The sequence below is a fragment of the Notolepis coatsorum genome (assembly GCF_963971535.1).
Source record: "Notolepis coatsorum genome assembly, chromosome: 2".
Lineage (NCBI taxonomy): Eukaryota > Metazoa > Chordata > Actinopteri > Aulopiformes > Paralepididae > Notolepis > Notolepis coatsorum.
In genome coordinates, this window is record NC_140166.1 from 161,819,577 (window position 1) to 161,846,575 (window position 26,999).

Genomic DNA, 26,999 nt, shown 5'->3' on the forward strand with positions numbered 1-26,999 from the left:
CTTTCCAACAGTTAATTTAAGGATGCCTTCAAGAAGATGCATCATATTGGGGGGGAAGGGACTGGAGATAATCTCCCTGAATGGAGATATCAACAAGAGAACCGATTGGACCCATTCAAGCCAGGCCCTATTTTCTTGATCCGTCTTTCTGGGAAGCAACAGTTATGATTGAAGGATCAAGAAAAGAGGGCAGGGCTTGATATAGGTTCATCGGATGCTGTGGCTTATTTATGAAGCATAGTCTGCCAATGGCGGCACAAGAAACAAGCATAAACAGGTTTGAATGATGTTTTCTTTTTTTAATATGTTTCCTTATTTAAGAAACTGCATACATCATAGACTCACAATAACTTATCACATGCAGTTTTCCTCTTTACAAAAAGAAAAGTCCCACTTTGTTTCTTTGTCGTATGTACATATCTTATAATTCTGAGAGAATTACTTTTTTTTTTCAAAACATTGGAAAAGTACAGGTGACACAAATATTACTGACTCCTGTACACACGCACGCACTCAACCACACACACAAATCATGACACACAACAGGGTAACCGGTTTTCCAATAACATGGTCAAGATCATAATTTAAATCAACTGTATGCATTGTAAACAATAACATTTGAATGAAAGGTGGCTTTGTTTCCATGTCTTGCCAAAGAGTCGTCTAGATGCACAGGCAATAAACGACCATGTACAAAGAAAAAACAGTCCCGTTTTTACTCAAGAGTTCCGCAACGTTAGTCTTTTACAGGTGATACTGTATCAAAATGTCTTCGCAAAACAAGTACATTTGGCAATTGTTAAAATCCCTGTAAACAAGGCCGTAGGCACGGCGACAGTGGGTTGCAGAACTCTCAACAATTTATTCTGGGAATGCGTTTCAAAAGATTACAACCGCATTTCAAGTTGCTTTGGTTTTTAGAACGGATCGCTGAAGCGGTCTGAAATGTTCCCCCAGGGGTTTCGTTCACCTCCCGAACGCAGCCTATGAGCTGGAAGTGGGAGCAATGAGCTTCTGGAATTATTGCTGGGTTGAACGTCGTGTGTAATAAGATAGTATATATTGTTTTTTCATTTGTACTGCGTTGATTTTGGCTTCAAACAGCTGCCTTCAACTGAACATACGTTTCACGTAGGGATGTCCCCGATCCGATCGCAGAATGGATCGTATCGGCTATATTAAGCCTGATCAAATTAAAATCCAAAGCTGTGTACACTATTTGTTTCCTTGATGCAGAGCTGTTCAATTACCCAGCATATCTTACCAACATTGGATTGGTTTTTACTAACTTTAATATACTTGGAAAGTATCTAGGAAAAACAAGTGTTGGATCGCCGTATTGGCAGATATTCTATTTTAAATTTCTCTGATCTGGATCTGAGGCGAAAATTATCGGGACATCCCTAGTTTAATGTTTTCTTCTCCCTCGTACTTTGAGATAGGATGCTGAGATAGCTGGGTATGAAACTGGAATGTACTGAACACAAAAACAAGATTACTGACAAAAGGGGAGTCGTAACATTATGGCGAAAAGGCAAGAAAACAAACTCCTGTGCGAAGAACGTTCCATCCTCGACTCAAAACATTGTTCCCAGTCCTCGACTCAAAACATTGTTTCCCGTCCTCACTTTCCACATTCCAATTGGCACGAATTCTTGAGCGGAATTCCAAAAGCCCTCGAGTACAGTCAAAAAAGGGAAAAAGTGCAGCAACGTAAACATATCGCCACCTCTCTTCATCATTAAAAAAAATGACAATAAAAGGCTGTTTAAAAAAACAAGATGTCGTTTAAAATCTCCACGTAGGGGAGAGAGACCAGTTTAAAAGAGTCCGTCAGTGCCTCTGAAAGTAAGACATTCCTAGTGCCTGACGACAGCACAAGCGCACAGGAAGGACTGGATGGCCGCGATAAGAGACGTTATGCTACTGAGGACCAGTGTGTCCGGTGGAGGTCCACACTGGAGAGACCAGCAGGTAGCAGTCCAGCACTTCAGGCTTGTGTAGGGAGTGTGGAACACGGCAGAGGTCTGACTGAGCGAGTCTACGGCCGATGAAACCTGCAGGACATGAGGTAGAGGGAGAGTTATGGGGTTTTTAACCTACAGGACATGAGGTAGAGGGAGAGTTAGTCAAGTCAAGTCAAGTCAGTTTTATTTGTATAGCACGTTTACAAATGACTAACAGCCAAACCAAAGTGCTTCACAACATGATAAAAAACACATACAATGCAATAAAAATACACTAGAAAAGAGGTAGAGTACAGTACAGTGCAAAGTGCAATAAAAGAGACAAGAAAATTTGATAAAAATGCAGAGTGACAGCTGACGTCATGTATAGATGCTGGGCTAGCTCTGGTCAAAGGCCAGGGAGAAGAGATGTGTTTTGAGCAAGGATTTAAAAACCTCCAGGCTCTGGGCAGATCTTATGTGGAGGGGGAGGCTGTTCCAGAGTCTGGGGGCAGCAGCAGCAAAGGCTCTATCTCCCCTGGTTTTTAGCCTGGTCCTAGGCACCTCCAGCAGCAGCTGGTCAGCAGACCTTAAGGCTCTGGATGGGGTGGGGTGATGTAGGAGCTCAGCTAGGTACGGTGGAGCCAGCCCGTGTAGTGCTTTAAAAACAGTCAGTAAAAGTTTAAAATCAATACGGAAACGGACGGGGAGCCAGTGGAGAGAAGCCAGAACTGGTGTAATGTGGTCACGTTTCCTGGTACCGGAAAGCAGGCGGGCAGCCGCATTTTGTACCAGTTGCAGGCGACGAAGCAGCAACTGGTCAATGCCGATATACAACGCATTGCAGTAATCCAGCCGGGTCGAGATAAAGGCATGGATCACCCTCTCCAGATCTTTCTGGGAGAGGTATGGTTTGGTCTTGGCTAGGAGTCTGAGGTGGAAAAAGCTAGTTTGGACCACCGAACTAACCTGCTCATCAAATTTAAAATTTCTGTCGAAGATTGTTTTTTAACCAACAGGACATGAGGTAGAGGGAGAGTTAGGGGTTTTTAACGTACAGGACATGAGGTAGAAGGAGAGTTAGGGGTTTTTAACCAACAGGACATGAGGTAGAGGGAGAGTTAGGGGTTTTTAACCAACAGGACATGAGGTAGATGGAGAGTTAGGGGTTTTTAACCAACAGGACATGAGGTAGAGGGAGAGTTAGTGTTTTTCAACCTACAGGACATGAGGTAGATGGAGAGTTAGGGGTTTTTAACCAACAGGACATGAGGTAGAGGGAGAGTTAGTGTTTTTTAACCTACAGGACATGAGGGAGAGTTAGGGGTTTTTAACACTTTCTGCCCCAAAAACGCTTTACAGCGATATTGGCCGCCATGCGCATTCTGCCAATAACGCTGTCCAGCGATTTTGAGATCAATATTTAATTTTTTCGCCATGGCATTCATAATTCATATATACACCCGCGACGCTGCAGCTGGACCCTATAGGTGACGGCAACGACGGCTCAATACCCCAGCCTGGTGGATGGTCGGGCGAGTTACACTCGCCCACAGGATATGGCTGATGTGCGTCGATTAAACTCATCCGGCCGTCACATATCGTTGCAAGACTCCCGACAGACACAATGTACATAATGGATCGCTTTCTAAACTTAATAATCTATATGATTTCGGCGTTTATTGCGACATACAAACCGGAAATGGACCTAGGCGATCAGCGTTGTATACTTGGGATCTTTCACCGCCAGTCTCTTTGACCCACGGTAAGAGGAATATAATGTTATTTTCAACCCAATTGTGAGTTTCCTTGTGAGCAAACCGATCTGATCAATATATCACCCAACCTACATAAAGCATTTACTGATGATCGGGGAATTATAAACGACCCCCCCCCCCCCCCTTTCCTCCACACATGATGAAGCATAACGTATACCGATCATATACAGTTGATTTTTTTAATATAGCGTGTATGGGGGGGGGGGGGGGGGGGGGGGGGAAACTGCAACGATAATCTATATGCGTTTAGGCCTATAACTCACGTTCTAGGAATTACTGCAGAAAACGATAAAAACATACTTTAAAAAATATAACGTTCCCACATCCTGAACGATGGATAATCGATGTTGAATGGGCCATAGTAATGGCAATATAGCAATACAATTTAAAAAGTTATAGCCCTGCAAAGAAGGTGAGCCACTCCATAGACTTATAGTGCTGGCAGACTGGGTACAATGGCTGGCAAGGAATGTGTTAACCTGCATGACATGAGGTAGAAGGAGGGAGAGTTAGAGGTTTTTAACCAAGAGGACATGAGGTAGAGGGAGAGTTAGTGTTTTTTAACCTGCATGACATGAGGTAGAGGGAGAGTTAGTGTTTTTTAACCTACATGAAGTAGAGGGAGAGTTAGTGTTTTTTAACCTGCATGACATGAGGTAGAGGGAGAGTTAGTGTTTTTTAACCTACATGAAGTAGAGGGAGAGTTAGTGTTTTTTAACCTGCATGACATGAGGTAGAGGGAGTTAGGGGTTTTTAACCTACAGGACATGAGGTAGAGGGAGAGTTAGTGTTTTTTTTAACCAACAGGACATGAGGTAGAGGGAGAGTTAAGGCGTTTTAACCAACAGGACATGAGGTAGAGGGAGAGTTAGGGGTTTTTAACCAAGAGGACATGAGGTAGAGGGAGTTAGTATTTTTTAACCTGCATGACATGAGGTAGAGGGAGAGTTAGTGTTTTTTAACCTACATGAGGTAGAGGGAGAGTTAGTGTTTTTTAACCTACAGGACATGAGGTAAAGGGAGTTAGGGGGTTTTAACCTACAGGACATGAGGTAAAGGGAGTTAGGGGGTTTTAACCTACAGGACATGAGGTAGAGGGAGTTAGGGGGTTTTAACCTACAGGACATTGAGGTAGAGGGAGATCGTTTTTTTTGTGCAGGCAGGGCGTGGTAATAAGTCCCACCTGAGTGCAATCTGAAGTGCAAAGCACTAAAATCACACAGAAATGTACTCAAATACATACAGTAGTTACTTCTATAAGACTTCAAAATTGCTTTACGTTACTTTACACCTCAGTGGAATATATGCAAATACCTGGTCAGATGACGACTGGACTCATGTACCTCCATCTCTGTGCTTTTGAATTCATTCAGCTCCTTCCTTATGGCAGCCTTCACAGGACACACAGGACCAGGCATGAAAATACATAAAAAAAAGTATCTGAATGTTTGCACGTATTAGGCCTCATTTATCAGGCAAAATACACAATCTGTACGGAGAGCTTTTTATACAAGTTCAAGTTTGTTTTTATTGTCACGTATAAAATACATGTAAATTACAGTGAAATGCTTGGTTCTCTATGAGCCCCCTGATAATGTGCTTCATACAGTAAAAGGAATAAAGTCCCAACACTACAAATATACAACCTAAGTACAATGAAGTAGAAATGCAGTATATTAATTATATACACTTAAATACGATCAAACTAATTTCCACTTAATATTATACAAATAGTTATGAATCCTTGGAGTTGGCATGCGCAGTATTTGGTCAACTTGCAACCTTTCACACGTACAATTTTTATAATTGTGTGTTTCTATGTGTAGTATAGTGTGTGTGTGTGTGTATCACCTTATCGGCTGCCGTTAGTCGTGTCCAGGGCTTGTCTGCTCTCCTGTCATAGTCCTGAGCCTCCGCTAACTCCACATAGTCACTGAAGCGGATCAGAATCTTGGCCTCCCTCAGCTCCTCCACGGTGGGCCTTTGGCTCAGCTGGGGGGGGGGGGGAGAAGAGAACACGGGACAAGAGAGAAGGGGACAAAAATAGAAGAGAGAGGTGGAAGACAGAAGGAGAAGCGGAGACAAATGGAAGAGATGAGGAGAGAAGGGGAGACAAAAATGGAAGAGAGGAGAGGTGGAAGACAGGAGAGAAGGGGAGACAAATGGAAGAGATGAGGAGAGAAGGGGAGACAAAAATGGAAGAGAGGAGAGGTGGAAGACAGGAGAGAAGGGGAGACAAAAATGGAAGAGGAGTAAGTAAGGAAGTAAAACTTTATTTATAGAGTGCCCTTCTCAGCACGAGTGCACATGGTGCTTTACAGCAGTCATATACAGTATAACATCAATAAAATACAGTAAGAGGAAACATTTGAAAAAAAGAATACAACATTAAAATGAGCTAAAATAACAGAATGGACAACAAAAAACAAAAAGACACGGACAGGAAAACAGCTATAGCCTGCCTGTAGTCAGAGGTATGCCAGTGCAGGGAAGCTAGGGTGGGGGTGAGGTGGCATGATTTCTTTGACCTATAGTGAGTAGCCTGGCAGCGGCATTTTCGACCAACTGAAGTCAATCCACGGATGTTTTATTTAGGCAGATGAATAGTGAGTTGCAGTAGTCGAGTCTGGATGAAATAAAGGAGAGGTGGAAAGGAGAAAAGAGGAGGAGGAGGAGAGACGTATCGCTCGTCAACTCTAGTCATCATTCAAAGCGCCAGTGTGCTGAACTAGCTGTGCCAAGCGGCCCGGCGTGCCATGGGCTCCGCTGGTTCAGATCAATCGCAGCGCCGCACGGCTGAGCGGACAGCTGGTGAATGCCAGTTAGCAGGTGGGGGGCGCCGTGCTATAGCCTGAAGGTCGGAGAGAGACAAGCTTGTGACTGGAACATTGCCGGTTCAATCCCCCGCCACGCGGACCGAATGAACGAAGATCGTATTAATATTGCTTTATTCGGCACGGTGGAACAGTGGTTAGCACTGCTGCCTCGAGTTTGCATGTTCTCCCTGTGTTCGCGTGGGTTTCCTCCAGGTACTCTGGTTTCCTCCCACACCATAAAGGTGGCATGTTAGGCAGGGACTACAGATGAAAACTAGCTCATTAGCTAATTCTGGCACATTTACATTGATGTGGAAACTGAAGATGTTGATTAATTTGCACTGTCCCTGGGTAAAAAATAAATAAATCACTTAACACTTAACTTACAGGGCTGGGTATCGTTTGAAGATTGCCAATACAGATACAAAAAACAATACTTTTTTCAATACCAAGTTATATGCGTTGCGTTGGGAGCCAATCGGAGGCATTGTCACATTTTGGATGAAATGTTATATCTTGGAACAAACATGCTTATTGGCTCATCAGGCACTGATGAGGTTAACTACTTAAGTATTGAAATTTGGTACACACACTGTACATTTTCCGCACTTGATACTATTGGAGCAATTCGATCGATACCATTAAAGTATTACATTTCGATACAGAGCCCTACAACTACTTTGGATGCTCCCATACAGCAGGGCACTTTATTCCAAACTGCTCTGGGCTGCATTTCGATGTGAATGTGTGTGAGTTGCAGAAAAAGAGTATGAGTATGACTGAATCTGCCCTCAGTCAAAGTCAAATAAGTGCTTGTGTGTGTGTGTGTTGGTGAGGATGTTTTGAAATTTACCATCAAAGCAAGACTGCAGTTATTACCTACTAAGTACAACCTGGTATCCTCACATTCACAGTCCATTCTGTTTAAACCATCAGGATTAGGGATGGGAATCGAGAATCAGAATCGATTGGGAACCGGTTCCTAATTGTCAGATTCCTGGAATCGCATGCCTCCGTGACTATCGATTCCTCTTATCGATGCCATGTTTTTCCGACAGTTGCGCATTTAAAAACAATAACGTATTTTATTTAAGTGTATACCGGTAGTTAATAAATTTTTTACCGTTTTTGTATTTTTATGACATGGGGGCTCAACAATAAATGATAAATGACAATCAGAAATGTCAAGTTGCATGTTGTTATTCTAACCAGCTTAGTTCTGTTGCATTTCCAATTGATGTAAATTATAAATATATCAGGAATTGATAAGGGAATCGATAAAGAATCGGATCGATAAGCAGAATCGATAATGGAATCGTATCGATAAAATCGTATCAATTCCCATCCCTAACCAGGATTCACAACAACACCTAGAATCCATTGCACACATAACAAATGGATGTAATGCATAGAAACACCTGTACAAAGCTCGTCATGACCGTATTGTGGACATTGTGTCTGATGCGGTACAAAACATCTTACCATCTAGTGCAGCAATGTAGAAGCATACTAGAGTGCTACCGGAATGGTTTGGTTTTACCAATGATGTCTTTGCTAACATCCCAAATACACCTGATGTTATTTTTGTTGACACCAGCCACAAGGAGGTGCTAATCTTAGAAGTAGGCTGTGCCTTTGACCTCTACATGGACCAGGCTTTCCAGGACAAGTATATAACATACCAACCATTGCTCGATGTGATAACCAGCCTTGGGTACAGGTGTAGATATAGTATACTTGTATTCGGAAGTCTTGGCCATGTATATAAATGCACCATGAGCGGTCTGATCTTTGGTGCAATGTCAAAGAGAAAAGCAGAACAAATTGCCAAATATTGCTTTGTCTCAGCTATTATTGGCAGCTTAGCCGCGTGGAGAATGTCGTGGAATATATTATCATGTCATTATAGATCTGGGTTGAGATATCATTTTACAGCTTGACTTGTTCAGTGTGACCAGCTAGTGTAATGTGTGTGTGTGTCTCTTTAAGAGACTCCAAGTTACAAAAGTTATCTCCCCAGCCAGCCAAAGCAAGGTTATTATTACTTCCCGTAACTGGGAACCATTTTTATTTACTTTCATCATCATATCTGTTCTAATGTTACGTCTTGCAAGTGTGTATAAACTATGTTCTGCCCAGACCTCCTGGTCACTTTATGGCCAGACGCTAGTGTGTAAACATGATGTATCTGTCTGTAAACTGTCCTTTCATTGTGGCCACGGTGAAATAAACGTTTCTATTATTAATAATGACTCAGAATGATTTATAAAACGGCTCATCGTTTTGTCCTTTAATATTTCCCATTACAAGAAGGAGGTGCTATGTGTATCCGTGTTCAGTGCTGCTTGGCCCCGATATATTTGATTCCCTGTTTATGTAATATAATTTGTGGAACCAAATAAAGTATTAAAATGTGTGTGCGCTTGTCACTTTTTGCGTGAGAGAGAGAAAAGGAAAGGGTATAGTCTGTCTCGCTGCAGGTCCAGACAGCAGGGCATTCAATTTACACACAAATTACTACTCAAAATAACATTTATTCTGTCTACATTTGTCAGCTTGACTATCATGTTATTAACATTACGAGTTGGCTATATGAAGCCACACTCGACGCTACTGGGGAAAATTGTCTATTGTCACACAACTGTTCGTTTCAGTGGCTAGTGCATCATAAATGGATGTGTGTGTGTGCGCGCGCGCGCAAGTATTGATTGAGGTTCTCTGGGGTAGTACATCAAGATTACTGTGGCAGCTGTTATGACCTCGACAATCAACGAGATGATGATCGCTATCATACACACACACACACACACTATAAACACACACACCTGTGTTAGGCAACAGTGGATGCGACAGCCAGATGTCATAACATGTAAGGCTTAATAATGTGATCATTTTTCCAACAGGCTTGGGTGGGGGGTACTGGTCTCCATAGCAACTGTGTTCACATCTCCAGCTGGGGTCCCAAGCGAGCCACCCAGGAGGTGTACAGTGTGCCCCCTCCCCCCCTCTCCTCTGATATCTCACCTTTCTCGACAAGTGTCTCTTGATCTCCCTCTTCTCCTCCTGCTCTTCCAGTTCATTGCGCGCTGAGAAGAGAGACGGACGAGACAGTGAGTGACAGGTGGACAGGCGTGACGGTAGCGGTTGTCCGTGTGCGTTAGCGGCTCACTACATACATGACATCTGTACTTAACATACTACATGCACTGTAAACCTGAAAACTGAAGCCCCTAAACCAGGGGTTCTCAAACTTTTTTATACCACGACCCCATTTTATTTAGGATTTCTTTTGGCTGTGTGTGTCTCTTACGTTTGAGTATGTTCCTCTGCTCCAGTTCCTCAGCCGTCGGCCGTTGACTCAATCGTCTGAGAAAACACAAAATATTTTAAAGGATATCCATCTTTATTTTTGTATCCACTTTTTTCTCCTCCTATTTTCTGTATTTTCCTCCCATCGCAATTTAGTCGTTGTGCCAATTCCCCCCTCCCCTTCCTGGTCGTTGCGCGCATGTACCCCCCACTGGTCGGTCTAGGGAGCCCTAAAGTCTATCACATGCTTCCTCCGATACATAGCAGACAGCCAGCAGCCTCTTTTTTTTTTTTTTTTTTTTTTAACTTTATTTTTTTAGCGTTTATCGCCTTCCTGGTCAAGCATGACCGACAGCTGCAGGGTGAAACGGGAGGGAGAGCAGGGGGAGACATTCGGCAAATGACGGCGGGTCCGGGAATCGAACTCGGAGTCAACCAGATCCGTGACGCAGCACGGAGTCCCGCGCGAGCGCGGTAACATGGTGTGCTACTGGAGCACCCCTCAGCAGCCTCTTTTCACCTGGCAGCGAGGACTCTCATTGGTGAAGTGTAACGCGTGGGAGGTCACACTACCTTCACCATTTCCCTCCCTCGCTGTGCAGGCGCCCTGACCAACCTGTAGGAGTCGCTGTTTACAACGACCATATTACCACCCACCGGCTTCCCTCCCGCTGACACGCCAATTGGGCCAGTATGACGACCGGCCAAGCCGGAGCCACCGCTGACAGCCGGATTCGATACCAGTGTCTCTGCGGTGGTAGACAGACGCTTAGTCCGCTGTGCTACCCGGCCGCCCATAAAGGATATCTATCTTTTTTTTTTTTTTTTTTTTAATCTTTTTCCCCCTCCCTTTTCCTCCGATTTTCTCCCATCCCAACGTTAGTCGTTATGCCAATTCCCAATCCCCTTCCTGGTCGCTGCGCACTTACCCCCCCCACAGTCGGTCTGGGAGAGTGGAGGCTATCACATGCTTCCTCCGACACACGTCTAGCCAATCAACCGCTTCTTTTCACCTGGCAGTGCGGACTCTCACTGAGAGGGTGTAACGTGTGGAAGGATCACACTACCCCCCCTTAGATCCTATCCGCGCTGAGCAGGCGCCCCGACCGAACTGTAGGAGTCGCTGTTTACAACGACCCGGACCCACCCCGCCAGCTTTCCCACCCTCTAATACAGCCAATTGTATTAGTGTGAACGGCCAGCCAAGCTGGTGACAACGCCGGAGCTGTGAGCTGGATTCGAACATGCGAATCCAGCGTCTCCGGTGTTGGTGACGAACGCAATCTCCGCTACGCCACCTGACCGCCCCTAAAGGATATCTATCTTAAAGTGCCACCCCAAAACAGAATTTACATTCTGCTGACCTTGGGACAGTCGAGTCGACATCTATACAAGACGGACTGTCTCCCTGTGCTGGAAACCAAGAGCATCAAGACTTGAATAATGTGACTCCGAAGGAGGGTCCACTGACAATGAACTAGTGACCGTATTTGTGGAGTCATAGAATCTTCTGTTTGAGCTATTACATCCAACGTAGTTGAATTCAAATGTAGGGCTTACAGCTCTAAATTAGAAAATGTACCCACATCCCAGTAAAATCACCATGAGTGCTATGTAGCGGCTCCAGGATTTGTCTCTTGATGACATCATCAATAGAGTCTTGTCTCGGTGGCTTAAATGTGCTATAGATCATTTTCAGCCACTAGAGGTCGCACTAGGGCACCAGCGTGTCATTTATCCAATCAGGTGCATTCCACGTGGGGAAATGGGAAGTAGGGAGGGGATACATGCCTGCAACATGCAAACAACAACATCTGTGGATGTATTATTAAAAAATAAATGGTGTCTATTATATAGCACCTTTATGTATTGTCCACTATTCACAAATCGAAACTGAGTTGTACCGAGTATTATAGTAATAACAAACTTCCTGTGCAGCTCCATCGTGGTAGCGTTTGGCGAAGCAGAACTGGGCTCTTAAGGCTCTTAAAAGGCCCAGTGGTCAGAAGCGCTGAGTGTGTTGATCTAATCTTTATGAGGTCTTATTCTCTTTACGTGGCCTCTGCCTTCCGTGAGCCCAGCGCCTCGGATTTACACTCACCTCCTCGACTCAAACCCACCGACGCTGTGATGATTCACGCCAAGGAAACGTAGAGCAATTAGGGAGAGGAAGGTGTGAAGAGGAAGGTGTGAAGAGGAGGTGAGGGAGGGGGCGGAGGGCGTAGCGAGTGTGCAGGATGTGCACGGACAGGAAGGCGGGGGTCTTTTCCTCGTTTATCTAGCGGCCATCTCCTTTCGCTACACCTTTTTCGTATAATTCTCGATAATTCTCAGGGTAGTTATTATGGTTACAGAGCATTCAGACTCAAAGGCTATGTTCACACTGCAGGTGAGAGTAGCCCAAATCTGATTTTAGTTTTTTTGCTCATTATGTGACTCAGATCTGATTGTTTCATGACAGTGTGATCAGCACAAATAACATGGAATCTGATCTTTTCAATTCTGATTTGGGCCACTTTCAGATACAGTTCTGATCTTTTTGCAATGTGACCTCGGTCAAATTTAACAGTCATGTCAGAATTCATGCGACTTTTAGATTCTCTAGATTGACATTCTTCACAATTCTGCACTGATGAATACAAACATGGAAGACAGCTGTGATGGAGGTGGACAGTGACGGGACAGTGAGGTGTTTACCATCTTATTTTGGGGTGAATCAATTCAGGAGCGTGACCAAAAATTAGGGCTGCACGATTAATCGATTTAAAATCAAAATCGCGATTTGGAATGATGCAATTATCAAATCGCAACAACGCAATTTTCTTTTCATTTAATTATTTTTTTATTATTTAACCAGGAAGTCCCATTGAGATACAAGATCGGGTTGGGAGAGAGAGGTAAGGGGTTTTAGATTGTGTGTTGTGAAGTTTAGACTTCAGAGAGGGAGAGTAAAGTACAGAAAAAAAGGTACCGTTCGGTACCGGTATCGATTCCCAGGTAAAAAGAAACATTTTCAGGCTCGGTGTCCTGAAAAGACCCACCTCGTAGGCCACATGCAAGCCGCATTTTACAATAAACCTCTGTGGGGCAGCTTGAAAAATATATATTATAATCGCAAATGTAATCGCAATCGCAATATGTCAGAAAAATTTGATTATTTCCCAAAATCGTGCAGCCCTACCAAAAATGATGTGAACAGCCAAACAAAAAATCTGATCTGAGCAATACATCAGAATTGAGCGCGAAGGCTTGCAGTGTGAACATAGACGGAGTGCTCAGTTCTGATTTATTACTCAGACAGGGTTCCCACCCACAGAAATTCAATTACTTTCCTAAGCACTATTTTTCATTTTAATATGTCATTTAAAAGAATACAATTTACTTTTAATTAAAGAAAAATTATCTGATCCAATATGTATGGCTTAAAACCAATTACTGACAATTAGTTACACTTTAAATAAAAAAAAATTATTTCTTGATTCAGAACTATTTTATCATGAATGAACAAAACTTTCAATGCGAATGGTTGATTTTAATTTCAAGGACTTTTTAAGCACCTTGTAAAAGAAAACGTGGGTGTTTTCAAGGAATTCCAGGCCTTGACTTTTTTATTTTTAATCAAGCACTTTAAGCACTTCAAGGACCTTGTGCAAACCCTGCTCAGATCAGATTATTTTGATGATTATAATAACAGTTTTGCTTGTACAGAAGTATCACCACAAATGTATACAAGGTCAAATAAGTGGCCCAAATCAGAATTGAAAAGATCAAATTCGATGCAATTTGTGCTGTTCTCACTGTGAAAGGGTTAAGCCATTTTAATAAGGCGCACCAGCCAAATCTCTGCATTCAAGAATGTGGCTTTGTAGATTATGGCTAGTTTGAATATAATGATTTGGAATACTGGGAGACTAAACAAACAACATAAACGCAAAAGCAGGTTGATGTGGCTTTTTTAAGCGAAACGCACTTATTAGTGGATGACACTGTAATGCTAGCGGACAAAATATATCATAACATTAGCTACTCATCTTTTGGAACGAGATCCCGTGGGGTTGCTATAGTCGCGAAACGGAAGTTGAATATTGAATTGTTGGACGTATGGTCTGATGTGGATGGTCGAGTAACCATAGCTAAAATAAAATACAGTAACAGGAAAATCGCGTTGGTAGCGGCATATGCCCCAAATCTTTACGACGCTAACTTCTACGCTACACTCACTAGAGCAGGGGTGGCCAACCAGTCAGAGACTAAAGAGCCACAAAAATTACTGTGGTACCACAAAGAGCCACACCATATACCAGCGTTTCTCAACCTTTTTTTTCAGTCATGGCACCCTTCATGTGTTTATAGGTCTCACCCTCTGGTCTCTGAAGTTGCTAATGTCTTTTTTATTTGGGCCTCACAGGGTTAAAAGTACCCTGTGAGACCCACGGTTGCAAAATTACAAAATCACTTTTAGCCATTTAAAAAAATAATGTTTATTTAAAAATTTTTAAAGGGGAACTATTTTACTATTTCTTTCACTATTTGGGCACTTTTACACAATTCCTGTGAGTCTATGGAACACCTAGGTTTTTTTCAAAAAAAAATGCATTGTTTTGTATTTCTAATCAAGTACTCAAAAACCACATTTTTCTACCTCAAGATCTTAAGCCGTTTTGAGGCTGGGCTCCAACCACTGTGTGGCCTGGTGCCAATTGCCACATCAACTGCCACATTATTATGCAGCTGAGAAATCTCTGACATCACAGATATGCACATTTTCAGATGACTCAGTTCAGTGAGGGTGAATATTGTGAGAGGAGAATTGGAAGAATGCGCCAATATGAGAATTAGAGACATAGATCCTATTAATATAAGTCCACATAGCTAAGAAACAATGGTAAACACTGAAAAAGGCCATTTATAAGATTCCCCTTTAAGCACATGTATAGTCAATTGGTCCTGTTGTTCAGCCTCACAATGCTATTTGATAGTAAATGTGTTTATATGTCCCACCCTCTGGCCTCTGAAGTTGCTAATGTCTTTTTAATTTGGGCCTCACAGGGTCAACCTCTTAAGCCCGAGATATACAGTAAAAGTGTATATTTTCAGCATTGCGTTTGTTTACCAGTTATTAGTGAAATATAAGATTATAGAAATCTCAGGGCATTGAGTCGGAAACCGGCGCATATTGACAGGAGGAAGTGGCACATCCAAAAGTGAGTGTAGTCTTTTGAAGGAAGAGACTCAGGACTTTCAAATTTCGAAAAACTACCCTACCCAGCTCACACCAGCCCCTGTCAATCATCTGACTTCTGGATTTACTTTTTTATTTCTTTTATGATTTTGGGATTATCTCCCACAAACCTGAACGTTATTGCCATAAAACAGAACGCAGTTAGTTTCTCTACCTTTCTGTGAACGTCTTGCAAAAAACAGTGTTGCAATATGATGAAAAATGGTGGAGAAATTTACATTATAAAAAAGATGGCAGAATTCAGTACTGTATCTACAAAACCGTATTTTTTAATCATATTCCCTTTATTCATTTGCTTAGATTTTTCAGGTCTGGTCAATTTTAGCATGGTGTTATTCACAGTCAAAGATAAAAAAATGTTTAAATAGAATTGATATTCTCCTTTGGTTCATTACAATTTACTCAAGCCTAGTAACAGACACACTATTTCTGACACTGATCCATATATGTCCCTAGATTCAGATACCAAGAACATGCAAATGGACCATTACATTTTTTTAATGTTTATTCTACGTCCTTATGGAATGAGTGACAAAAAAATAAAAAAATAAGTAATTTTTATTTTTATTTTATTTTTATGGGTGGAAGAGCATCCCCAGGGACGTCAATATGGCACTCATATCTGTCCTCCTTAAAAAGGACAAAGAACCCACAGAATGTGGTAGTTATAGACCCTTAAGTCTCCTCGGAACCGATCTCAAGCTGTATGCTAAGGTACTAGCCATCAGACTTCAAAAGCATATGACATCTTTAGTTCATCCTGATCAGACTGGCTTCATAAAAGGCCGCCTGATCACGGATAATATAAGACGGTTACTACATGTATTAGACGCCAGCAAGGATGCCATTCCACCTACAGCTGTATTATCCTTGGATGCTGTAACTGAGGGGTACAATTCCCTGACTGTATTAATCAAGTATTGATATCATTAAATCACTACCGTCTTGTACATTACTGGCCAATACCGTACAAAGGTATATTAGATGACAACACTTCCACAATAACAGGTTTCCACTCAAATACTAATTTAGAATATTTATTACATCAAAATAGTATTACATGATATACTTTGTTCACTTTAGATGCGCTTATAAGGCAAAGAATGTGCAGGCAAATCAATAATGAATATTAAGTAATTAGATCTAGGGATATTCTGGGAAGGGGGGGTGTACTACCAGTTGTAAGCCAGCAGGGGGGGGCAATGCTCTATGAAAGTCAATGGTCCACGGAGCTTCAGCAAAGCACCTGGAGACGGTGTTTTACTCCCTGAGTCAGCGGGGAAAAGCAGCCTGGTAATCCCAGGGTGCGCTCCGCGCAGATGAAAGCCGTGGAGGTGAAAGCCGTGGAGCCTCTGGTACGACAGAGGCGGGCTCGAGTGATGGTCTCACGGGCAGGTGTAGATCCCACAGTAGCAGCGGGGTAGGCGGTTCTCTGCTCCAGCAGCTTGGTCAAAGCAATGAAGAATAATAATCCTTGCCGGAAAGTGGCACTGCTGGCGGGGTGTAAATCCTCCGTAGTGCGCGGTAGTGCACGGTTGAACTTGACGTTACTACTATCCTATTAGCACGCGGAATAAGTGCTCTATGTAGACGCACAATTACCCACTTCACGTGGTCTTTGACTCGTAATGAAGGCTTTACTAATAAATAGAGAACGATACGTTAAACCAACGTACTAGGATAACACGAGACTCTATCTTGGGGCAATGCGAGCCCTACTCTGCCCACGTTGCGTAGTGGGGAGAGACGTCACTTGGATAACTGGAACTGAACGAGACTGAACGGGACAAGGGACTAAGAAGAGTTCTACATTTCTTGCGCCCTATTTATATGTACCGTGGACAAGTAGTGCCATTCGTATTTTGGTAGCCGTATTCATGGGCAGAAGCTGGGCATGTACAGACCTATCTCGTCGGTACCTTCGAAGTCAGCTCTAGGGGGTAAGGCAGTGGCGCCAGGGGATCGCTTCCAATAGGAGAACGAAATATTATGGGCTGTAGGCTAAAGGGATATTCCGTATATATTGTACAAAGAATATACAAGGGACATCAAACGATATACAAACACCACACATGGGATCTCAGGCAATAAATATATATATATTCGGTTTAATCTGACCCTTTGTAACAGCCGCCCCCTAATTAGTCCCACCTAATTAGCTAAGCAGAGACAGATTAACCGCACTGTCCACTACTCAATGTCTGTGAGGGGTCGGTCAGTTCACAAAGTCAGGGGTCATGGTCGTCATTAGGCGAGTCGGGGAGCCTTGGCGACTCTATCAGCCTCGCCACGGGTCGGTTGTAGATCCGCCCTTGGCCGAGCACTTCTGCCACTCTGACCTTTCCGTCGGCACCAGTGGTCACTTTGCTTACGCGGCCGGCCGGCCACGCAGCTCGGGGTGGTGACTGGTCTATGGTCATGACGACTGGACGGGATGAAGGGGGGCTTAGGAGGAAGCGGGCCTGAGACTGCTTTGATCTGTGCTTGGCTGTGCTTTCTCCTCCTCCGTCTGTTTCTCTGGTTTGCTCTGTACCCCGTCTGAGGAGAGGCCGGTCCCGGCCGCCCCGTCAAGGAGTCGCTTGGGGTGCTGGGTTCGAGGTCAGCTACGTCTGAAGCGCAGCTGAGGGGGGTGGAGTTCCGAACTCCCTCTGGTACCCACGGTTCTCTCACGGGCCTCTCGCTTAATGTCAATAGCCTCTGCTGTACGGGGGAGAGGCCGGTGTCTTCTTCTGTCGCTCTGGAGTGGAGGCAGCTAGTGGCTGCTGTTCGGTTGAGAGATTTAGCGAGGGGGCCTTGTAGTGTCCACCCTAGGCGGGTCTCGACTGCTGCAGGACAGCCTCGGGTTCCGGTATGGACCCGGTCTATCGGGACGATGAGGTCTGCATGGTCGGAGCCTATCAGCAGGGTTGGGGTGGCGCCGTCTATGAGCGGGATAGGTAGTTGACGCAGGTGCACGTATTTATCCATCAGCTGTGGGATGGGGTAGGTGTACTGTGATAGTCCTATTTCTTAGCTGGTGAAAGCATTTGTAATCCTATACCGTCGCTCTGGCTGCCCGCTTGCTGCGATAGTGAAGGAGACATTCTCGCCCTTTATCGTCTTTAAATCTCTTCTTATTGTCCGAATCGTCATTTGGTTCTCGCTCCCCCGCAGTCCCAGCTGGGCCGCAGCGGACGCGAGCAGAAGGGTCTTCTCTGACCCGTCATCAAGGACGGCGTAAGTGTCCATGACTTTGTCCTCGTGGCTCAGGAGCACCCTGACCACTTTGAGGAGCACACGGGGGGTCCCGCTATGCTGGGGGTCTATGTGGAGCACTCCTGTCTCGGGTGGTGACGTAGACTCTATGTGGCACGAGTCGCACCTTGACTCCCAGTGTCTGCCGTAGCAGTCGGGACACCAGGGAGCGGTCTGGTGGAACTTTGGTTCTGGTGCCACCGCCTCGGCATGGTACATTACCGCGACGGGCCCACTCGGTTGTCCTGGCTGACGCTTGTTGATGTCATGCAGGACCTCCAGGTGGGTGCCACCGCACCTGCTGCACTTCTTTTTCAAGCGGCACTCAGCTGCTAGGTGGCTGCGCGTGCAGCGGAAGCAGCGGCGGTGGTCCTTGACCCACTGGCTCACATCATCCGTGGTCAGCTTCTTGAAATCTTCGCACTGATAGAGCCGATGTTCTCCCTCACAGTACTGGCACTCAATCTTCCACTGGTCCTCTTTCGTCGAGGGGGTGTTGTGGTTCTGGTGCTGCGGTACTGATTCGGCTTGGTGCATGACAGTCACCGATCTTCTTCCATCATTTATTCTCCTGGGTCCCTCTCTGGAGCTTGGCGTGCTCCGCCCGAACGTATCCAGTCGTAAGCTGCTGACTTCTCTCGCCAGGAAGTCGGCTAGATCAAGGAGGGATGGTTCGGGGCCGTTGGGATCCCGGTAGTCTCTCTGCCGCCTAAAACGCTCTTGTCTTGCGGGTGGCAGCTTCTCCAAAATCCTCTCGACGTTAGAGTTGGCGTATAGCTCGTGCATACCCTTTTCTCGTTGCGCTCCCAGCATCCCTACCAGGGACTGTACTTTTATAGACAGGTCGTCTAGTGAGCGATTGTCTGTTGCTGGGGGTAAGCGGTCAATATGCCTTATCTCTTCTATTACGTAATCCCATATACGTCCATATCTCTGGTCCAGCGCTGCTAGAGCCGCGGTGTATGGGGTCGTAGAGGTGGCGTAGGCTAGCGCTATATTGTGCGCCCGGGGCACTTTCAGGTGCTGCAGTAATATTGCATACTTGTGGCGTTCATCAGCGACATCCACCATCATTGTCTCTAAGCACATCCGGAGCTCCGTATACTGTGCTCGATTCTCATGGGTGAAGTCTTGAAACGTCGGTGTGCCAATGTATGATGTCATGGATGACTGGCACATCGGTGAGTGTTGGGGGAGAGGCCTCCTAGGCGAGTCTCCTCTTGCGTGTCGTCTTGGGCTGGTACTTGGTGGGTACCGAAGGTCGGGTACCCAGGTGCTGTTCCTCGGGGCTGGCGGTGCGTCAAACTCACCCGTGAGTTGAGTCGGGGGTTTGTAGCGCAGGGCCTCGGGGCTGACTTCTGGGCTGTACTGGACCTCCTGGTCCTGAGTACGTTGCTGCTGGTCGGGGCTGTACTGGGCCTCCTGGGCCAGAGCACGTTGCTGCTGGTCGGCTTGACACTCCTCCTCCTCCTCCTCCTCTCCCTCTGCTAGGACCTGGAGTCTTCTGTTCAGTCTCTCGGCGTGGTCCGGTTCTTCCCGGTTGCTAGGTCTCGTATGGACCGGCCGGGGAGGGGGTTCAGAGACGTGGACAGGATCCTCCTGTTGGCGGGGTCCCGGGTCGCTTTGTCGGGTAGGGGAATGTGTCCTTGACCCATGTCTTGACGATCTCTAGGAGCTCCGTGCGGAGTGAGGGGGTGTCGCCATGGCAACCAGTTTGTCCATCAGCTCCGCCTGCAGCCGGTCGCGCTCTGCCTCGCGCCGGGCATGGGCTGCGTCGCGCGCGGCTTCGCGCTGGGCATTGGCGATGTCGCGCTGCGCATTGGCGCTGGCCTGGGCAGCGTTGCGCTGTGCGTTGGCGACGTCGCGCTGGGCATTGGCGCTGGCATGGGCGGCGTGGAGCTGTGCATTTGCGACGTCGGCGCGGCTTCTCTCGATGTTCTCTTCTGTCTGGAGGCGTCTGGTCTCCAGTCTTATTCGGTCGTCTTCACTCCTTTGTTGCGCCTGGAAGCGCTCTCGCTCGCCTGCAAAATGTTCGCGCTCGCACGTCTGTTGCGCTTGAAGTCGATCGCGTTCGGTGGAGGCTGCCAGGGTGGCGATGAGTGCTTGCGCCAGCATCTTGTCCGCCTCGCTGGGGGAAGACGCCGTTCGGGGCGATCGGCTCCCGGCAGTACTTGTTGGAGATCTGTTCTCCGGTTGCGTACCGAGGAGATCCATCCTCTGGGTGCGCGTCTCTTTAGGGTTGTCTTCCTCCCGGAGCTGATCGGGGACTATTTCTTCGGTATTGTCTGGGGGTAAAGTCGTGTCAGTTCCCTCCTGGTCCCCACTGTGAGCTTGGTCAGTTACATTAGAACCCACTAGGGCCTCTGTTGGCGGGGTAGCCTGGTTGTTAGGGTCGGACATAATTTTACTTTCTACTTTTTCCGCGTTTAACTTCCCTTTAAAGCTAGGTATTGGACTGACAGAGTATGCCTCTAGATAGGGAGGTGGCTGCCATCTGCGCTGCGGGCGATCTAGCTTAGGAGAACCGTTTGTGGAGTGTTCGTCATCGGCCATGTCAATATTAATATTATATTAATATTACGCTAATTATTCTCCGGCTATCGAAGGACCAATTGTAACTGAGGGGTACAATTCCCTGACTGTATTAATCAAGTATTGATATCATTAAATCACTACCGTCTTGTACATTACTGGCCAATACCGTACAAAGGTATATTAGATGACAACACTTCCACAATAACAGGTTTCCACTCAAATACTCATTTAGAATATTTATTACATCAAAATAGTATTACATGATATACTTTGTTCACTTTAGATGCGCTTATAAGGCAAAGAATGTGCAGGCAAATCAATAATGAATATTAAGTAATTAGATCTAGGGATATTCTGGGAAGGGGGGGTGTACTACCAGTTGTAAGCCAGCAGGGGGGGGCAATGCTCTATGAAAGTCAATGGTCCACGGAGCTTCAGCAAAGCACCTGGAGACGGTGTTTTACTCCCTGAGTCAGCGGGGAAAAGCAGCCTGGTAATCCCAGGGTGCGCTCCGCGCAGATGAAAGCCGTGGAGGTGAAAGCCGTGGAGCCTCTGGTACGACAGAGGCGGGCTCGAGTGATGGTCTCACGGGCAGGTGTAGATCCCACAGTAGCAGCGGGGTAGGCGGTTCTCTGCTCCAGCAGCTTGGTCAAAGCAATGAAGAATAATAATCCTTGCCGGAAAGTGGCACTGCTGGCGGGGTGTAAATCCTCCGTGGTGCGCGGTAGTGCACGGTTGAACTTGACGTTACTACTATCCTATTAGCACGCGGAATAAGTGCTCTATGTAGACGCACAATTACCCACTTCACGTGGTCTTTGACTCGTAATGAAGGCTTTACTAATAAATAGAGAACGATACGTTAAACCAACGTACTAGGATAACACAAGACTCTATCTTGGGGCAATGCGAGCCCTACTCTGCCCACGTTGCGTAGTGGGGAGAGACGTCACTTGGATAACTGGAACTGAACGAGACTGAACGGGACAAGGGACTAAGAAGAGTTCTACATTTCTTGCGCCCTATTTATATGTACCGTGGACAAGTAGTGCCATTCGTATTTTGGTAGCCGTATTCATGGGCAGAAGCTGGGCATGTAGACATATCTCGTCGGTACCTTCGAAGTCAGCTCTAGGGGGTAAGGCAGTGGCGCCAGGGGATCGCTTCCAATAGGAGAACGAAATATTATGGGCTGTAGGCTAAAGGGATATTCCGTATATATTGTACAAAGAATATACAAGGGACATCAAACGATATACAAACACCACACATGGGATCTCAGGCAATAAATATATATATTCGGTTTAATCTGACCCTTTGTAACAGATGCGATGAAAGCTTTTGATAGGTTGGAATGGTCTTATTTATGGGCAGTACTCAGAAGGATGGGGTTAGGAAACGGATTCATTAATATGATAAAAGTATTATACAAAGACCCATCGGCCATGATTATAACAGGTAAATTCACCTCCTCACTCTTTCCTGTGTCGCGCTCATCCAGACAGGGTTGCCCTCTTAGTCCCGGACTATTTGCTCTATCCTTAGAGCCTTTAGCACAGTATATAAGACAATCCCAATCCATAGAGCCAATCTCAATTAAGGGCACACAGCATCATATTAGTTTATATGCGGACGACGTAATATTGTTCATGCAAAACCCTACCACCTTACTGCCTCATCTTCTCAAGCTGATTGATGATTTTGGCAATCTATCGGGATTTAGGATAAACTGGCCAAAATCGGCCTTCCTCCCACTTAATGTCTCTGCGAAGACTACAATCCTTCCAGGAAGTATACCAATGGTAGAACACTTTAGATGTCTTGGAGTTGAAATATTCCCTACTATATGCCAAACGGTGAAGTATAATTATACAAGACTCCAAGATAGGATCACAAATGACTTTGACAGGTGGTCAAAACTTAAAAACTCAGTACAGGCCCGAGTATCAATAGTTAAGATGGATGTTTTACCTAGAATCAACTTCTTTAGTTCAATGTTACCGTTACCTCCCCCTGCTGGTTACTGGAAAAAATTACACTCCACTGCATATACATTTATTTGGAACAACAAACCTCCACGAATAAAAAGATCCACCGCACAGAGAAACAAAGCCGACGGAGGTTTAGCATTTCCAAACTTCTACCACTACTTTAAAGCGTTCTCTTTAAGACCACTGATCACCTGGTTTGATTCTCAAGCATCTGTATCCTGGAGAACATTAGAAGAAAACATAGTGGCACCACATAGACTGCAGGATATAGTATACACCAAATTATCAATTAAGCAATGAGACTTGAAATTTGGTCCTCTTATTACACATGTGATTCGGATATGGCGTGACACACAGAAAAAATTTACTAACCAACATAAATGGCATAGCCATACTCCCCTATTCAATAACAATGCACTCCTTATTGCACAACGACCTATCAGATATCCCAAATGGGAAAAGCAAGGCATACATACATTGGGAGATATCTTCAACGAACGGGGTTTCTGTAGCTATCATGAAATGTATAACAAATTTAACCTCACCAGCTCCACTTATTATTTCTATATAGTTATTAGCAACTTTGAAGGCTCATGGAGTCCCATTAAAGATACCACTTGAGCACCACAGATATCACAAATTCTTCTATGAAAGGGAGACATCGAGAGGCTTCGTATCAGACTTTTATCATCACTTACTTACGTCTTCGTATGGAATCCTCCCCCTAGACTCAGTCTGGAGGAGGGATATACCAGACTTGGAAGTAGATTTTGATTGGCAAGAAGTCTGGGCAAACGTTCGACTAGCATCACGCAACCCGGATCATCAACAGATTAATATTAATTATATTCATAGGACTTACCCGACTCCTATAAGATTGAACCGAATGGGGCTTAAACAAGACTCTCTATGCTCCTTGTGTTCAAGGGGTGATATCGGTACATTTATACATATGTACTGGGAATGCCCCCCTGTTAAGATATTCTGGGAAGAAGTAACCACGCAATTATCAGAATTTTAATTTCTGACCATACCTGTACTGCCTTCTGTATTGTTGTTGAATGATGTTTCTCAGTTAGCAGCCTCTATACAGCTAAAGAGACTAATTTTGTCCGGTCTTACGGCTGCTAAAAAGCTGATAGCATCACGCTGGATTCAACCGGATAAAATGTGCCTGAAGGTATGGGTTCTTACTTATCTCGATGTGATTTATCTAGAGATATCTACAGCAAGAATTTTAGGTGTCAATGAAGCCAGCATTGCAATCTGGTTAGAAGTGGTGGAGAGAATAAAGGTTAGCATATGAATTGTAATCCTTGGTTAGAAACGAAATAATGGATGGATTATCCAAGGGGGGTCCTGAGGGGGGGGGGAAGAAGAGCGAGCAAGAGCATATGTATGTATTGTATTGTATTGCAAGTATTATGTATATATCTCGTAAACAACATTTATATTGATTCAAATAATGGATATTTACTGTTAATGCTTGTGTGTCTAGTTTTATGTAATGTCAAAAAAATTGTAAAAAAAATTGTTCACAAAGAATGTGGCTTTGATTGGGAGTGGCTGTTCTATCATGTTCGGTCTCAGAGTGAGTCCGGATTCCTTTGTGAGCTGTGTACAACACCTCCTGTATCAATTTATGTACACAATATGTATATATTCATATTTACCGTATTTATCATTTATATCTATCCACATCTGTCTGAATATACCCGCATATAATCCTTTTTACATACCTGTATATACTGTATATATCTCTTACCTACTCCTATCCCTACCTACTCTTACTAGTTATACCACTGGCCAGTATGACTTACTACCATAGTGATTTTATACCTGCATCACTGCACACAATACTATAACACTGTACATACATCTGCTTATCATTATTACTCAGTAGTACTCATTTATATATACACCAGTTTAATCACTTGTACATTGTATATTACTATTACACTTTACTGTTACACTTGCACTCTGCGGTTGGATGCCAACATCTTTTCATTGTACTGTACTTGTGCTGTATGATGAGACAATACACTTTAATCTGAGTGATAAGAGGACTGGTCAGTAGGGCTGACCTCGACTAGTCGAATAATCGACCGAAAGGAGCCGTAGTCGACTGCCAACCTCTCACAGCGCAAACACACCAGCCACGCACTCAGGCACTCGCGGGTTCCGTGCGAGATCGCGGGCGTGGCCGGGCACACCGAGTCCGACTTCAGAGCGGGCAAAAGTGCACGGAGGAAGGCACATTTACATTGGAACAGCTGTAAATGCCTAGTCTATTGCGAAGTCAGTCCCCGTTTGAAGATTCTTTAAAGATTTCCAGTTCCAGTTATTGTCCATTTTGCATGTATAACCAGTTATTATATAATTAATTAGAATGTTAGAATTCATTTTAGAATGATCAGTGTGACTGTACTCCTGAAAAAGTATAGTAATATGGTTTATTTGTATTGGGCAAGATACAGACACATTAGCTGGTTGAACAACATCTATATGTGTGGTAATAATGCAGATATTGAGTGTATTTCTGTGAAAATGCGAGTGGCGCACGCCTCTGAATCCAACCAAAGCGAAAACAATCGCTTCCACCCCGCGAGTCGCGCGCCCGCTTGCGGCCAGTGGGCACAGCTACGTCCGTTAACATGGGAGCGAAAGAGAAGCGCTGGTCGCCCGCCCGCCCCGCCTGCCTGCCTTCGCGGGCGACTGGTGTGTTTGCGCTGTTAGTCGAATGCACAAAAAAAATAAGAATAAAGTACAATATTATTTGTTTTATTTTATTATCATTCTTTCCAAAAGCAAAGAGGTATAGAAGCGTGGCTAACGCTAATGGCGCACATACCAGCGAGGCTAACTGACTAAGAAAAATGGGCACAGAGGCACTGGAGGATTTCACCCATCTAATGAACACACTATCATTAGGGATGTCCCGATCACGTTTTTTGCCACAGATACCGATCACCGATCGCCGTGAGCCATACCGATCGTTTTTTATTAAAAAGAAATTAAAAAATTTTATATAATTTTTTTTTTATAAAATATATATATTATATAATTAGACTTGTACTTGTATTATCTGCGAGACATCGCCACCACGCAACAAGTCAAAATGCTCGCTATCTAGCTCCACTGTCTGTGTGTACTCTAGTAGCCTCCAGCTCCAAAAAGGATTCTCCTGTGCTGCAGCTGGACCCTATTGGTAACGTTACTGTGCTTTGGTCATATCACATTCAGCAAGCCCTCAGCTCGAATACGCATTGAATCAATGTTATAAGACATTGATATCAGGAGCTATCTGTAGCTACTGCTAGCCGGCTAGATGACGTTAAGACAGAACTTTTTGTTCAATGGGACATTTCATTTTGAACAGTGAACTAACGTCAGCTAACGCAAGCTAACGGAGGTATCAACATGGACTACTAGACTTGCTGGAGCATTTGTTGATATCAGGAGCTATCAGTAGCTAGCCGGCTAAATACAGTTAGACAATGCCTACTAAAAGTGAATAGTTGACTGGGTAATTTTGTTTGAACAGTAACGATAGCTAGGTAGCTAACGTTAGCTCAGGTCGAATGCACTATAGACTCGAGCAGAGGAGCCGCCTCTCAGTCCTCTGTGTTTACAAACTGTACACGGGTGCGGGCGGGGCAAGGGAGCAGCGGCAGTTTGCAGGTCCTGTGTGTCTGAGACAGACAGCGAGTGAGATCTCCGCTTGATCGGTTTCCGCGATCGGTGAATATGACTCATTATCGGAATTCACCGATCGCACATTTATACTGATTATCGGCCGATAACGATCGGTGGCCGATCGATCGGGGCATCCCTAACTATCATTATCAAGATGTATCCATCAGTGGACCAATTGCATGCTTTTGCAGAGGACAAGAAGCCTTCACCCCCACAGCCCAAATGGAATGATACAAAAATAAATACATATATATATATAAAAAAAATAATTGCATTCAACTACCATTTGACTATCGGCACATTTTGGCCAATCAAAGTCGACTATACAAATCCTTAGTCGGGGACAGTATCTTCACAGAGACGTTAGAAACACGCCTCGTCATCACCACTGGTCTGAATAACGTCTGCGAGAAAGAACGCTGTGGGCCTGTGAGGACCCTTCCTCTTCTCAC

The 26,999-nt window shown here is 44.8% G+C and overlaps 1 protein-coding gene across 2 annotated transcripts in view; it reads right to left on the reverse strand.

The window, feature by feature from the left end:
• Window positions 1–336: 336 nt before the first annotated feature.
• phactr1 (phosphatase and actin regulator 1) overlaps window positions 337–26,999 on the reverse strand; it is a 139,387-nt gene continuing 112,724 nt past the window's right edge. For both annotated transcript variants that reach the window (XM_084337892.1, XM_084337891.1), the window contains exons 9-13: window positions 9,851–9,906; window positions 9,565–9,626; window positions 5,576–5,716; window positions 5,039–5,115; window positions 337–2,057 (exon numbers count right to left, since the gene is read on the reverse strand). In XM_084337892.1, the coding sequence (XP_084194018.1) occupies window positions 2,042–2,057; window positions 5,039–5,115; window positions 5,576–5,716; window positions 9,565–9,626; window positions 9,851–9,906 (352 nt within the window). In that variant the 3' untranslated portion in view covers window positions 337–2,041. The remainder of the gene's footprint in view (window positions 2,058–5,038; window positions 5,116–5,575; window positions 5,717–9,564; window positions 9,627–9,850; window positions 9,907–26,999) is intronic.